At 40.4% G+C, this 14,232-nt stretch overlaps 1 protein-coding gene across 1 annotated transcript in view; it reads right to left on the bottom strand.

The window, feature by feature from the left end:
• Nucleotides 1-14,232, bottom strand: part of LOC109931670 (transmembrane protein 164) — a 228,283-nt gene that overhangs the window by 188,300 nt on the left and 25,751 nt on the right. Inside the window, exon 2 of the mRNA XM_020530940.2 lies at nt 6,211-6,260. Coding sequence (XP_020386529.1) covers nt 6,211-6,260 — 50 coding nt within the window. The remainder of the gene's footprint in view (nt 1-6,210; nt 6,261-14,232) is intronic.

Raw genomic sequence — 14,232 nt, 5'->3', positions numbered from 1 at the left:
CATCAGACACTGATGTCAGCAAAGGGAGTTTCTATTTTACCAGATTTACAAACAGTGCAGTGGGTACAAGAATTTTCAGGCCCATAATGTAATGTGGTTAACCTTTTCCAATAAAGGGAACATTTCTTTGTTTGGGAGAAAAAAGTACACATTGTTTGTAACCTCATCAAAAGCAGAGCTCTAGCCAGTCTTTTCAGGCTAACATAAACAAACATGTACAGTTTTCCCAGAAACCCCACCAAACCCATCAGTCTACTAAAACATCAAAAACAACTTTAAACTTGTTGATTTTCTCACATGCTGTCGGGTCTCTAAAAGCACTTGGCTTCAAAAAAAAGAGAAAGCGTTCTTCTACAAGGAGGAAACAGCTCCATAAGGGAAATTACTCTTGAATTTCCGACTAGAGATAAATACAAAATACACTTGTAAAATTTTAAGTGTATCCTAATTACATAATGGCTTCATAAAATATAAGGCAATTCTTAAGAAGCTCAGTAAAAGTTAAAGGACATGTAAACTCCTCCTATCATTTAATAAACTGCCACATCTCTCCAATATTCACAGTTCCTCCTGGGGCTTTCCAATTATTATATCATTATATCTAAAATAGTACAGCAGCTTTTTAATCAAAATTTAAATGACTGGCTGTCCCAACAATTCAGTGAATAATTGCACCTGCTGATAATAATGTGGAGCTGCATAGACAAGGTGACACTAGGTTTAACCTGGTTTGAAAATTAAATGGTTGACTGGGCAAGTATGGTGCTACAGCTCAGTAACGTTAAGCTAAAGGAGAAGACAAGTAAAACAGACATTGCAAACAGATTTTAAACGATCTATAGTAGTAGAAAAGCTGTCCTGTCACAACTTTTAGAATGTTACTGTTCTCAAAATGCATTGTATAAGATAAAACTCAAACCTAGAATAATTAAAATGCAGAATGTTTATTAGATAAAAAATGAACTGAATCTCAAGTAAAATGACATATAGAAGAGGGAGTAGCAGAATGATGAACAAAGAACAGATAGCAGGGTTTACTTTGTGTACAAGTTTGTGTTAGGTTTTTATTGTAATACATCAAATGAAAAGTTATTCCTGAGGTTTGAATATTAAAATGCATTGTTGCACAAGCTGAAATCAAACAAGCAATGTCAGTCAGTTCAGGCACATGCAAACCTCTGAATCTGGCAGCAGATTAAAAAGAAAAAAAAACTAAAAGCCTTTTAAAAAGTGAAAGAAAATCCACCCAGCTACTGCAAGCTGTAAAGCAAGTGTATGGTTTTGTCAAGCATCTTGATATAAAAGGAATGGAAACAAACCATAATCTAAATAAATGGTTCTTTTGTGGTTTTCTGGGAAGTCACAGGCAGGAAAGGCTGCACCCATAACCCAAACAATTATTTGTTTCTCTATTTCATCCAGAGGATTTAAAATGTTTCTCTCGTCAATTTTTATCTTAACTCTACTCCAGCAAGGGGATCTCCATTTTGAGGTATACTCGTGGTCTCTAACTTGGTTTAGCAACGAGCAGTCTCACTGGGAGGGGTGGGGAGGTTCTAGAGCTAGCAGGCCTCTTGTTATTTAACAGGACAATGTGCAAGTTGAGATGGGCTGGTTTTAGCAAGTTTATGTCAGTAGTCTCACTGCTGGCACATTCAAGCTCAAATAGCTCCCAGCCCACCTCTAGTTAGTCCCATTATCAGGGTCCTCAAACCCAAGGTAAAATCTAACCCCCATCACTGAACAGCAATGTAACAATTTCAAAAGGTCAATTTTCTTTGATTAGTAGATAAAATTTGAAAGATTACCCAGTTACGGTACAGATGGGTGGCACGGTGGCTCAGCGGTTAGCACTGCTGTCTCAGAGCACCAGGGACCCGGGTTTGATTCCACCCTCAGGTGACTGTCCATGTTGAGTTTGCACGTTCTCCCATGTGTCTGCGTGGGTTTCCTCTGGGTGCTCCGATTTCCTTCCACAGTCCAAAGATGTGCAGGCTACGTGGATTGGCCATGCTAAATTGCCCGCAGTGTTCAGGGATGTGTAGATTAAGTGGGTTATAGGGGGATGGATCTGGGTGGGATGCTCCGAGAGTCGGTGTGGACTTGATGGGCCGAAGGGCCTGTTTCCACACCATAGGGATTCTAAGATCAGATTGTTGCAATTCTCAAAGTATCCTACTGAGCAACAATATACACTTGCTTGTGGTCAAGTTAGATTACAGGTTTTATCTTATCAAGTGGAATTGGGGAAGTGGGGGCAAGTGGAATGAATTGGCATGATTTAACACTGTAGAATTTATTCTGAAGGTAGTTTAGAACAACAGTATTAAAAATACTTACTTCGTCACAGGCTATTAAAAGCACAATGTGATATTTTGTCTTAAAACAACACAACTAGCTATCTTCTGGGACAGAGACACATTGACTTGAAAGTAATTAGAACGTTTGTCTCTATTTAATTACAGTGACAAATCATGTTCATTCATACAGTGCCTAATCCAATTAATCATGGTGCTTATGCCAGTAGCAGAGACTAAGACGCTCTGGGCTGTGCAAGAAATTACATTAGTCCATCTTGAGCATTCCATTTTTGATTTCTCAGCCAGCAGCTGAAATTAAATACTGTTCCCTTGGTTTAAACAAGTTGTTTCTTAATTGTTCAGGCAATGAGCAAATAAATGTATTTTCTACATTCACTTGAGAGAGACCAGAAATGCCTTGATTTAAAGTAAAATCATATTTGAATGCTGCAGGAAATTAAAATCTTAAAACAGGAACAAACAACACTTAATTTGACCTAAAATGTAAAACAAATGGCTACCTGCATTGAATGTGTTCATTGCTAACACGGAGGCCAGACTTTCTCTGCCTGATTCCATATGGAATAGTGGAGAGGTGATGAACCAAGAGATGGAGCTATAAATCCTACAGAGTGCAAGAATGGTAGCTGGCCCTGAATAGTCCTGCTACCATGAACAATTTCATTTGTACTGTGGTGGATTAATTCTCCAGAATAATTATTTATGCACTCTTGGATAGAATCCAATTTTTACTATAAGACTTAAAGGAATCACAAGTGTGACAGCACAGAAAAAGACGATTCAGCCCATTGTATTTACAAAGGCTCTCCAAATGACTTGGGAGTTCATATATTTATGGACTTGGGTGAATAAAAGGGATGGGGGAGTGGAAGATGGAATTAGATGGAAGATGAGAAGAGAAAGATTTAAAAAGGCATGAGGGGTAACTTTTTTTTTAAAAGCACAGAGTGATTCCTGTGTGGAATGAAATTCCAGAGGTAGTGGTGGATGCGGGTACAGTTACAACATTTAAAAGACACTTGGATAAATACGTGAATAAGAAAGGTTTGAAGGGATATGGGCCAAGCGCAGGCAGGTGGGACTTGTTTAGGGGCAATACGACTATGACCTATTCCCTCATAGGTTCCTCAATATTGGCACACTAAACATTGACAAAAATGACTTGAAGCAAAAAAAAAATTGTTCTTTTGTTTCACTAAAATTTCAGAAAGAATTCTTCTTTAAGGGACAAATTTAAATAAAAATGTCAGGCACAGGCCACAGATTGAGATATTCTTAATGCAAAGAGTCAGGTTCCCAACAGCTAAACCAAAGAAGTGTGAATAATGGGGGAAAAAAAACTATGACTATGTGCCAGAGGATGGATGAAAACAGGGTGGGTGGTTAATTTAATGTTAAAACACTTCAGATTTAAATACATTTTGACGCCTTCCCGATACAGCTCAATGTTTGCCCTATAACTTGCAGGCATCTGGCTGACATATTTGGAAACAGAGACAGATCTTTTGCCCAGTCAGCTCCAAAACTGGCCCAACTCCACTCCACCTCAAGTTTGGAGCCCCCAGCTCCAAACCAAAAATGGGGTGGAGGTAAGTGGGGGGAGGTTGGTGGTGGTGGGGATTGCTGAATCATGCTCCCCAGAAGCCTGAAAGCAAAAAGGCAGGAACACAACTCTGGTACTGTCCAGACACCCTGATTCCCCCAGAAAACCTGGGCATCTAATATCGGATGCATTTGGGTGCATCATTGGAGAGGGCCATTTGGCCTGTCATGTTTGTGCTAGTTCTCTCAATTAGTCTCTCACACACACAAAAAAAAAAATCACAGAACTACCCAGTGGAAGAACCAAACATTTTGAGCATTGAAAAACCAAGAATTCTAAACTATACAAATCCTATTGTAACCCATTTAAGTAGACAAACATCAGCCAAGTACATGCCCTCCCTCCATCTAATTCCACCATCCACTTACCCTCTGCCCATCCTCCCTCCTCATCTTCCATTCCCACCTTCTTCACTTGCCCAACACTCCATCCACTATAACCCCATCTCTACCCTCATCCAGTTTATATAAACTCACAAATCATTCAGACAGTCTTGGCAAATACGGTGGGCTGAATGGCCTCGTTCTGTGCTGTCACACTTGTGATTTCTTTAAGTCCAATTGCAAAAATTGGATTCTATCCAAGAGCCCATAAACAATTAATTATTCTGGAGAATAAGCCCACTGCAATGTAAATGAAAGTGTTAACGGGAGAAGGACTATTCAGCTTGACAGATGGACTACATACTTAGCTGACGCTTGGCTAATCAGATGAGGTACAATAGGACCTACATAGTCTTAATTCTTGGTTCCGAATGTTCAAAATAGTTGATTCTTCTATTGTGCACTTCTGTGATTCTGTGTGCGAGATTAGATAAGAGAACTAGTACAGACATGACAGGACCAAATGACCATATCCTATGACGTACCTATTCCCTCATAGGTTCCTCAATATTGGCACACTAAACATTGACAAAAATGACTTGAAGCAAAAAAAAATTGTTCTTTTGTTTCACTAAAATTTCAGAAAGAACTCTTCTTTAAGGGACAAATTTAAATAAAAATGTCAGGCACAGGCCACAGATTGAGATATTCTTAATGCAAAGAGTCAGGTTCCCAACAGCTAAACCAAAGAAGTGTGAATAATGGGGGAAAAGAAAACTATTAACAACCCCGACTGAGCAAGTGATGAAATAAAACAGCAAACAATCGAAAAGGTGATTTTGTTTAGTCGAGGTGTTGTCATGGAGAATGCACCACGGAAGCACTGCCACTATGCAACTGGATAACACTTGCAGAAGTCTTAAGTGTGTGAAGGCTTATACCAACAAGTTAAGTATGTGGCTCATTTGTGCTTGCTAAAAGCTACTTACAGTCATATGCAGGGACCAAAGTTTTGAAAAAGAAACATGTTTGGGTGTTGCACCGTTTTTTGAGTGAAAGAAAAGCAGAGGAACAATTGCTCCCTAATAATGCCTCGAACAATCATGTTGAGCAACAGCTTTTTCCTCATGCAGTATACACTGGTCTTTTCTTTAAAATTTGACTTTCTTGCCTCCGAGGAGTGCAATACAAAATGTCTTGCAGCATCTTTTGTGGTCTATTTTTCTGACCAATAGCTATTATTTTGAGAAAAAAAAGATTAACTGAATTAATTATTGGTCCTAAGTGTATGTAGTTGATGCAGTTGGTTATGTTTTTTTTAAATTCACTCACGGAGCATGGGCGTCTCTGGCTGGACTAGCATTTATTGCCAATCCCCCATTGCCCAGAGGGCAGTTAAGAGTCAACCACATTGCTGTGGGTCTGGAGTCACATGTAGGCCACACCAGGTAAAAGATGACAGATTTCCTTCCTTAAAAGGAAATTAGTGAACCAGTTGGGTTTTTCAGACGATTGACAATGGTTTCATGGCCAACATTAGACCCTTAATTCCAGTTTTTTTTTATTGAATTCAAATTCTACCATCTGTCATAGCAGGATTTGAACACAGGTCCCTAAAACGTTATCAGTTTCTGGATCAATAGTCTAGCAATAATATCACTAGGCCATTGCCTCTCCGCTGTGTATCTATGAATAAATACAGGAAGGTTTCAATTTAAATTCTACACTGCCCAGTCTAAGAGGAGTGAAACTCATTCCATCATAGAGGAAGAATGAACAATGGAGAGAGACTACAGCCAGCAACTGTACAATTATGTTTCTAAAGCTAGCTTTTCCTTAGTAGGCCTTCTGAAATCGTTTCGGTAATGGCTTTGTTGACTACAGGCAATCGTGTCATGTTTCACACCTACAATTTTATTTATGGATACAAAAGAAGCATATACTTAAATGGAGAAATTCTTACCTGAAAACAATCAGGGCAATTCTACAGGGAGGACATGCAAGGAGAAAGATCTGTAATTAAAAGTGAGAAAGAAAAATTAAAGTTCTTCGTTAACTAAATACTCACTGAACATTTTATAAAACCAAAATTTTGAATGTAGAAACCTGAGTGAAATAAGATGGTAGACCTGTAAAGTGTCTGTGGGCTGAGTGAATTTAACTGTCAAGGCTGATTTCAAAGGATTTAGCATCTATCTCCTGTCTGAAAAGGCCTGGAATGATGTTAAGGATAGCAGGAAGAATGCAAACTGGGGCAGGATCCATCCCAATTGTTACAAAATGAGCAAACTACTTCATTCTCTTCTGGCCGCTTTACTGCCATCCACCTTCTCTAATCCCTAAGGCCTGCATTCTCTGGTGAATTTACACTTCAGGCTTTTCTGGATATTGGAGGTAAACTAGCAATATGGTGTTAATAAGCTCTGGCATTTTGATCACAATTAGGCACTCACTTGCCTGGTGGTTTAATTGGTGGCCAGGGAGTGGCATTCAAGTAAGCCGATACTAAGGAATAAATTATTAAAGAAGTTGGAAACTCTTGGAAATATCACTTAAAGTCCTAAATGACATTCACATTATTGCAGTCTTGATACATGCACTATTCATCCAGATTGCTACATGTATCAATTAAACATGTAGGCAGCTGACAAACTGTTAAGTGATCTGCTCACCATTAACTGAGTAACAGCACAAACAAACACTAAAACACAAGAGTGTGTTCAGGCTACTGCAGAGGACTCACATACTCTCAAACTAAACCAGTCTTGCTGCTGATTCTATGTAGGCGTTCCCAACTAGAGAGACAAATAGACATGTTACGCAAGGAGTGAAACTTGACATAAAAATCACATTACTAAGTAACAAAACACATACTTTTTCACATGACTGAAACACATTTTAGAACAGTAGCAAGATCCCTTCTATTATTTGAGATTTTGTGATGTGGATTTGTTGAAATGTCAGCAAGATGCCTAAATGAAATATAACTCTCCAAACAAATTTGAGCAATGAAGTAAAATAATCAATGACAGGCTTAGACACATGGAACAAACAGGAGGCTGGAAGAAGACAGCAAGCCAGGCAGCATCTGAAGGAAAGGAAAAGTCAACATTTCTGGTATTATTTGGGAAGGAGCTGTTCCTGAACCCACTGATGATTATGCCTGACAGCAGAGGCTGTAGGAGAGCAATACCAGGGTGCGATGGATCTTTGATGATGTTGGCAGCCTTTCTGCGGCAACAAGCCTTGTAAATGGAGTCCGCAGATGGAAGGTTGGCTTCCGTGATATTCGGGGCTATGCACACCAGCTTCTGTAATTTCTTACTGTCCTGGACAGAGCAGTTGCCATACCAGACTGTTATGCACCCAGACAGCATACTTTCTGTGGCACATCGGTAAAAGTTGGAGAGGACTCTTTCACATCATCTGGGACAGATAGGCATGGAGCCCAACAGAAAGGAGTGACCACCACTCACTTCAAATTCTAGAGTCATAACCCTGTACAACTGCAGTACTTGCAGATCACTTGAAAACAAACAAATCAGCGTGTCGGAGATCGACATTATTACATTTAATTAATGGGTCTTTCAGTTTCATTGGAATTGATGAGATAAAACAAATGTCACTGGATGTGTCCAATATGAAGTTTCTATTGTGGCCAATCACTGACGTCGATATTAAATTATAAAAGGTGGTGGTGTGGTTAAAGAGTTGAATATGAGGAACACAGCCCCAACTCCTGCCATGCACACCTGCTGCCCTTTTCACATTGACATTTCAGAATCTCTGAGTGGAGACAGGACACACTTAACCCACAATGCATTTAGGAGCCCAATTTAAAGTTTAATGCCTCTGCATAAGCTTCTCAGGGTTGGGCAGCAAAAAAAAAGGCAGTCGGAGCCCCCAACTCCTTAAACTGTAAGCATTCCTTTTTCAGCATTTTGTTAGACATTTTGAGTATTCTCCCCAGGACCCTCAATGAATGATTTGGCCTCCCTTTGCTCTGATTGCCAGTCTCCTTACACTACCACTTATCAAATCGATGTCTCCTTATCCCCTTCCTGAACACATGCTCTCTGCACACATGTATACGATATGTCACTCCTCTCCTCCTCCCCAAATGCTGACTTTCCTTCAATTGCCAGATCCACTCATCTCCTCCTTGGCTTCTTTGCCACCCAGTTAGGCCATTTTCCAGTTCTCCACACTGTTTCCACTCTCCCCTCAGCCCCTAAACATTATGTTTTTCAAATAAAAATTTTGTATTACTTCTGTTAATCTAAATATCGGTTTCTTATCAGATATGTGCAAAGACTATGTTGGAATCACTCTTTCAAAGGCATTCTCATCGAAGTTGACAATTTTTTTTACTTATGAATTCCATCACCTACGGCCAGAAAGGATTTCATTAGATCATTGTGTCTCCTGCCAATAGTATCACATCACACAAGGAACTACTCATGTTCTGGCCAGGTACGACAATACCTTCATTCTAAAAAAGGTATTCAATCATTCCTGCTATCTCAACTAAGAAAAGAAGGGTCAATTCAGAAAGTCTGCACTACGGTCTGCAGCATAGCTAATAACACCAATGAACTTTCCATGGATACCAGATGAGTGCCACTATAACAATACCCATGTTATGTTTGCTTATTTGAGCCAACTGCATTTCTATTGACTTTGCAAATATCTGGCAAAATACACGCAATCCTTCTTTCCAAAAATAACATTCTGATGTGGCCCTATTCCCTTTGGCTGCATTGGCCAGTTAATAATTAGTTTTCTTCCACTGCTGATCACATTGTATCATTGGCTTCACATATATAAATTTAAGACTGTTGTATCAATTCACAGTCACATACAGGTGCTATCAAACACATTGCAGGAATTTAGGGCAAGTTATAAATGCAATAATTGGTTGGATTTTAAATCAAATTCAAAGATCAGAATGAATGAATCTCTCTAAGACAGGACCTATAAAATTATAGAGCAAGATCTTCTTGTGAGCACAAAATGTAATTGCTCTCATGCATATACTGTATCATAGCTAAACAAGAATGACAATCACATTACCCTGATGTTGTAATTTAGACTAATCAAAACAAGAACATTTGATGCTCCTGTCAAAATAGTGGCTGATCACACAGGCACCTAACATTCCATCAGGGAACTCTATTCTCACCTAATTCCCTAGAAGCTGACCTTTTAAGTATCAAGTAGCTGGAAGTCTCACTTCCATAGACTCTGGCTATCAACCGAGTAAGCTGAACAGCTCCTGCTGCTTATTTGTTGTACATATGTCTGCTGTATGTCACAGGGAGGGGATGGCCTAGTGGCATTGTCACTGGACTATTAATCCAGGGACCCAGGTAATATCCTGAGATCCAGATTTGAATCCTGCAATGGCAAATGGTGGAATTTGAATTCAATAATCAGTTTTTAAAAATCTGGAATTGGGGAGATCTAATGATGACCAGGAATCCATTACCAATTGTCAGGAAAAACCCATCTGGTTCACTAATGTCCTTTAGGGAAAGAAACTGCCATCCTTACCCAGTCTGGCCTACATGTGCCTCCAGACCCACAGCAATGTGGTTGACTTTTTATTGCTCTCTGGGCAGTTAGGGATGGCCCTAGTCCCACGATCGAATAATAAAAAAAAATAAATGGAGGTCAATAATTTTAACATTGGTGTTAGATTATTTGGCATTCCTGATGTGATATGTCTCCAAAGTCAGTAAGTGAGAGATTTAACATAGAAACAGGAGCAAGCTATTCATCAACTCAAATCTGGTTCATCATTGAATTAAATCATGGCTGATTGGTATCTGAACTCCACATCCCTTTGTCCTTGCATAAAAATCTATTGAACACAATTTGAATTTGTTCCCACTGACCAACAATCCAAGCCATTTTGTTGTGGGGGTGAGAGAGTGGGGAACAGATGTCAGAACGTCATATTTCTGGCTTTATCTTAATCGCTTTGGGTCACAGGGATGAGCGTGTATTGATGTGAGGCAGTTTAGAAGGCCCTCCCCAGTTATGAGACATTGGATCATTTGTATACAAGGCTATTAGTCCCACTAAGCCTCATTCCTCAATTAGCCATCCCAATAATGCCAATTCCATACTTCCTCATAGCTTCCATATTTCCCTTATCCATTCACCTAGTATTTACAGTGGGCAAACCTCAGGTGCCATATGGAGATAAAATGACCAACAATTTAAGAGAGCTTTCCCTCGCACACTTGATATTGAAGAACTCTTTCACAAAGTTTAAAATCTTCAAATGGGTTTTTAAGTAGTTATAGAGTCACAGTTATAGTGATAGACATAGAGATATACACAGCACAGAAACAGACCCTTTGGTCTAACTCATCCATGTCAACCAGATATCCTAAATTAATCTAGTCCCATTTGCCAGCATTTGGCCCATATCCCTCTAAACCCTTCCTATTCGTATACCCATCCAGATGCCTTTTAAATGTTGTAATCGTACTAGCTTCCACCAGTTCCTCTGGCAGCTCATTCCATACACATACCACCCTCTGCGCGAAAAAGTTGCCCCTTAGGTTCCTTTTAAAATCTTTGCCCCCTCTCACCTTAAACCTACGCCCTCTAGTTTTGGACTCGCCCACCATGGGGAAGAACAAAGAAACATCCATTCAGTAAACATAAAAGCAACCAATCCTTTAATAGCCTCTTAAAATGATCAAATTATGAAGTAATCCACTACGGAGATAAGTGGATTTGGAGCTTTTGAAAACATTCAAGAATTCATAACAAGCTCAGCCATAATAACATCCCTTAGAAAATGTCAACAATAAACTCTGTTGAAAGTGTAGAAACAGACTTTTTCCCCTCTAAGATACACCAAATGGCCAGTAAAATGTAAAATTGTAGCAGATTTCTATATTGATTACAGTTCAAAAGAGCAACTCAATTATTTATTTAGGTGTTTTTTGAAAGTGCCAGGGATTTAAATACTTCTCCTTTAAAAATTTATACTCACCTGAGGCATCTGCCCAGACGAGAAAACCCTGTAATACTGCCTTTAACATTCCACCACACACTCACTCCCCCCAGAAATTCACAAAATCATTTTACTTTCTTTAATACTCTTTACTGCAGATATTGAGGGAGGCAATGGCTTAGTGGTATTATCGCTGGACTGTTACTCCAGAGACCTAGATAACATTCTGGGGACCCAGGTTCGAATCCTGCCATGGCAGATGGTGGAATTTGAATTCAATAAAATATCTGGAATTAAGAATTTAATGATGACCATGAATCCATTGTTGATTGTCAGGGGGAGAAAAAAAAACCCATCCGGTTCACTAATGTCCTTCAGGGAAGGAAACTGCCATCCTTACCTGGTCTGGCCTACATGTGACTCCAGACCCACAGCAATGTGGTTGACTCTGAACTGCCCTCTGGGCAATTAGGGATGGGCAATAAATGCTGCTTAGCCAGCGATACCCTCCTCCCGTTAATGAATAAAGGGAAAAAAAATTGGCATCAGTTCCCATGGAATATTGACGGTTAATTTTTAAGATTAATTCATGCTGAAGGAAGATATTCCTGATTTGTTACAAGGCCAGGAATTCCCAACTGAGCACAAAAATGAGAGAACAAAGCAAAAATACCAGGCACAAGGTGTACCGGGAAAAACATCAGTAATTTTTTAGTTTTGTTGCTTCGGGAAAGTAAACCCAATTGCTATAGCTCAAACTTGTGTTTAGATTTACCTCAATATTTAACTGTGCGTGCTTTCAAAATTCTCTTACAGTTGGTTACTGTTAAAGAATGGTAGGGGGATGAGAGGTGAATTTCATCACTTTGAATTGAGATTAATACAATCAGACACTACAAAAGCTCATGCTGCTCTGAAGTAGCTTTAAATTCAGTCTGAAGCTTAACCCTGTGACAGACTGTAATTGTCAAATTTCACTCAAAAAACATGGCATACTCCAACTGTTACCTGTCTTACTGTCAGATTATGGTGGAGTTCTTGAAAACCCCACTAAGAACTGGCCCACATAAGTGCGAAATGGATAGTAAGTAGATATCAGGTTGTTGAAACGTCAGAACATGATAGCTCTGGACACATATCATCTCAGAGAATCCTCTACCAAATGGCCTTTGGATTATTCAATTGAGAAGTCACTCAAGTCAATTTTTAACATTTTATAAAGTGAATTTGGTCCCACTGAAATTGACAGTGCACTTTAATGAGTTGATCCTTGTGCTGACAGGCAGTCATCTAAACAAACATTCCATAAAATGTTTTGTTTGCTGCAATTGGAGATGATTAAGAAAATAAAAAAATTAAAACAAAAAAATCAGCCTCCATTCTTTTGGTACACCTTCACCCTTTCATAGAAACATGCAACTGGTAAACAGTAAATCCAGGGGGGTGCCATGGGCACTGCATGGGCCCTGAGCTACACCCATCTGTTGGTCGATTATGTCGAACACAGTCCCTCTTCAGTACGTACAGTGGTACTGTTCCCAAACTCTTCCGCTGTTACATCAATGACTGCATTGTGCTGCATCCTACATCAGGCTGAACCAGAGCAGTTCATGAACTTCACTAACAACTTCCACCCCACCCTCAAATTCACTTGGTCTATCTCAGACACCTCCCTCCCCTTTCTTTACCACCCCGTTTGCATTTCTGGTGGCAGCTTATGGACCGACACTTACTATAAACCCACAGACTCCCATAGCTACCTAGACTTCACCTCCTCCCACCCTGTATCCTGCAAGAACACCATTCTCATTTTCCCAATTCTTCTGTTTCTGTTGCACCTGCTCTGACAAGGATACGTTCCACTCCCAAGCATCCCATATGTCAGCCTTTTTCAAACAACACTCTTTGCCCCCCTTCATTCAGACAGCCCTCCACCGGACCTCCTCCATTCCCCGCTCCACAGCTCTTAAACACCACCGTCCCCGCTCCCCAAAACATAACAAAGATAGAGTCCCCGTTGTTCTCACTTTCCACCCCACCAGCCTCCGCATCCAATGTATCATCCTCAAACACTTCCCCAATTCCAATTAGACCCTACCACCTGGAACATCTTCCACTCCCCACCCCTCTCTGCCTTCCGCAAGGACCATTCCCATCACCATTCCTTAATTCATGCCACACTCCCCACCAATAACTCCAACCCGCCCGGTACCTTCTCTTGTAACTGTAGAAGATGCAACACCTGCCCACAGACCACCTCCCTCACCACCATCCAGGACCTAAACAGTCCTTCCAGGTGAGACAGAGCTTCAGATGCATCTCCTCCAACTTAGTCTACTGCACAGAACATAGAACATAGAACAGTACAGGCCCTTCGGCCCACGATGCCGTGCCGAACTTTTACCCTAAACCTAAGGTCTATCTAACCTCCACTGCTACCTTATACTATCATCCATATGCCTATCTAATAGCCGCTTAAATGCCCCTAATGAGGCCGACTCCACTACCCTCTCCGGCAATGCATTCCATGCCCCGACCACTGTCTGAGTAAAGAACCTACCTCTGACATCTCCCCGATATCTACCTCCTTTCCCTTTAAAACTATGCCTCCTTGTAAAAGCTACCTCCACCCTAGGAAAAAGTCTCTGGCTGTCTATTCTATCTATACCTCTGATCATTTTGTACACCTCTATCAAGTCACCTCTCATCCTTCGTCGTTTGAAAGAGAAAAGCCCTAGCTCTCTCAGCCTTTCCTCGTAAGACCTTCCCTCCATTCCAGGCATCCGGTGCTCCTGATGCGGTCTTCTCTACATCGGTGAGACCAAACGTAGACTAGGTGACCATTTCACCGAGCATCTTCACCTGGTGCGTAATGGCCAGCCTAGCCTCCTGGTCACCACCCATTTCAACTTCCCACCACACTCCCCCTCCGACATGTCCGACAAACATCAAAAAAATACAAAAGCTATCATTAAGATAGAAACTCTCAACATAGACATTTTCAGCAGAAGC

Source organism: Rhincodon typus, chromosome 14 (genome assembly GCF_021869965.1).
Source record: "Rhincodon typus isolate 14 chromosome 14, sRhiTyp1.1, whole genome shotgun sequence".
NCBI classification, from domain to species: Eukaryota; Metazoa; Chordata; class Chondrichthyes; order Orectolobiformes; family Rhincodontidae; genus Rhincodon; species Rhincodon typus.
Note: the sequence above shows the minus strand (reverse complement) of the source record. Positions and strands in the feature narration are given on the sequence as shown.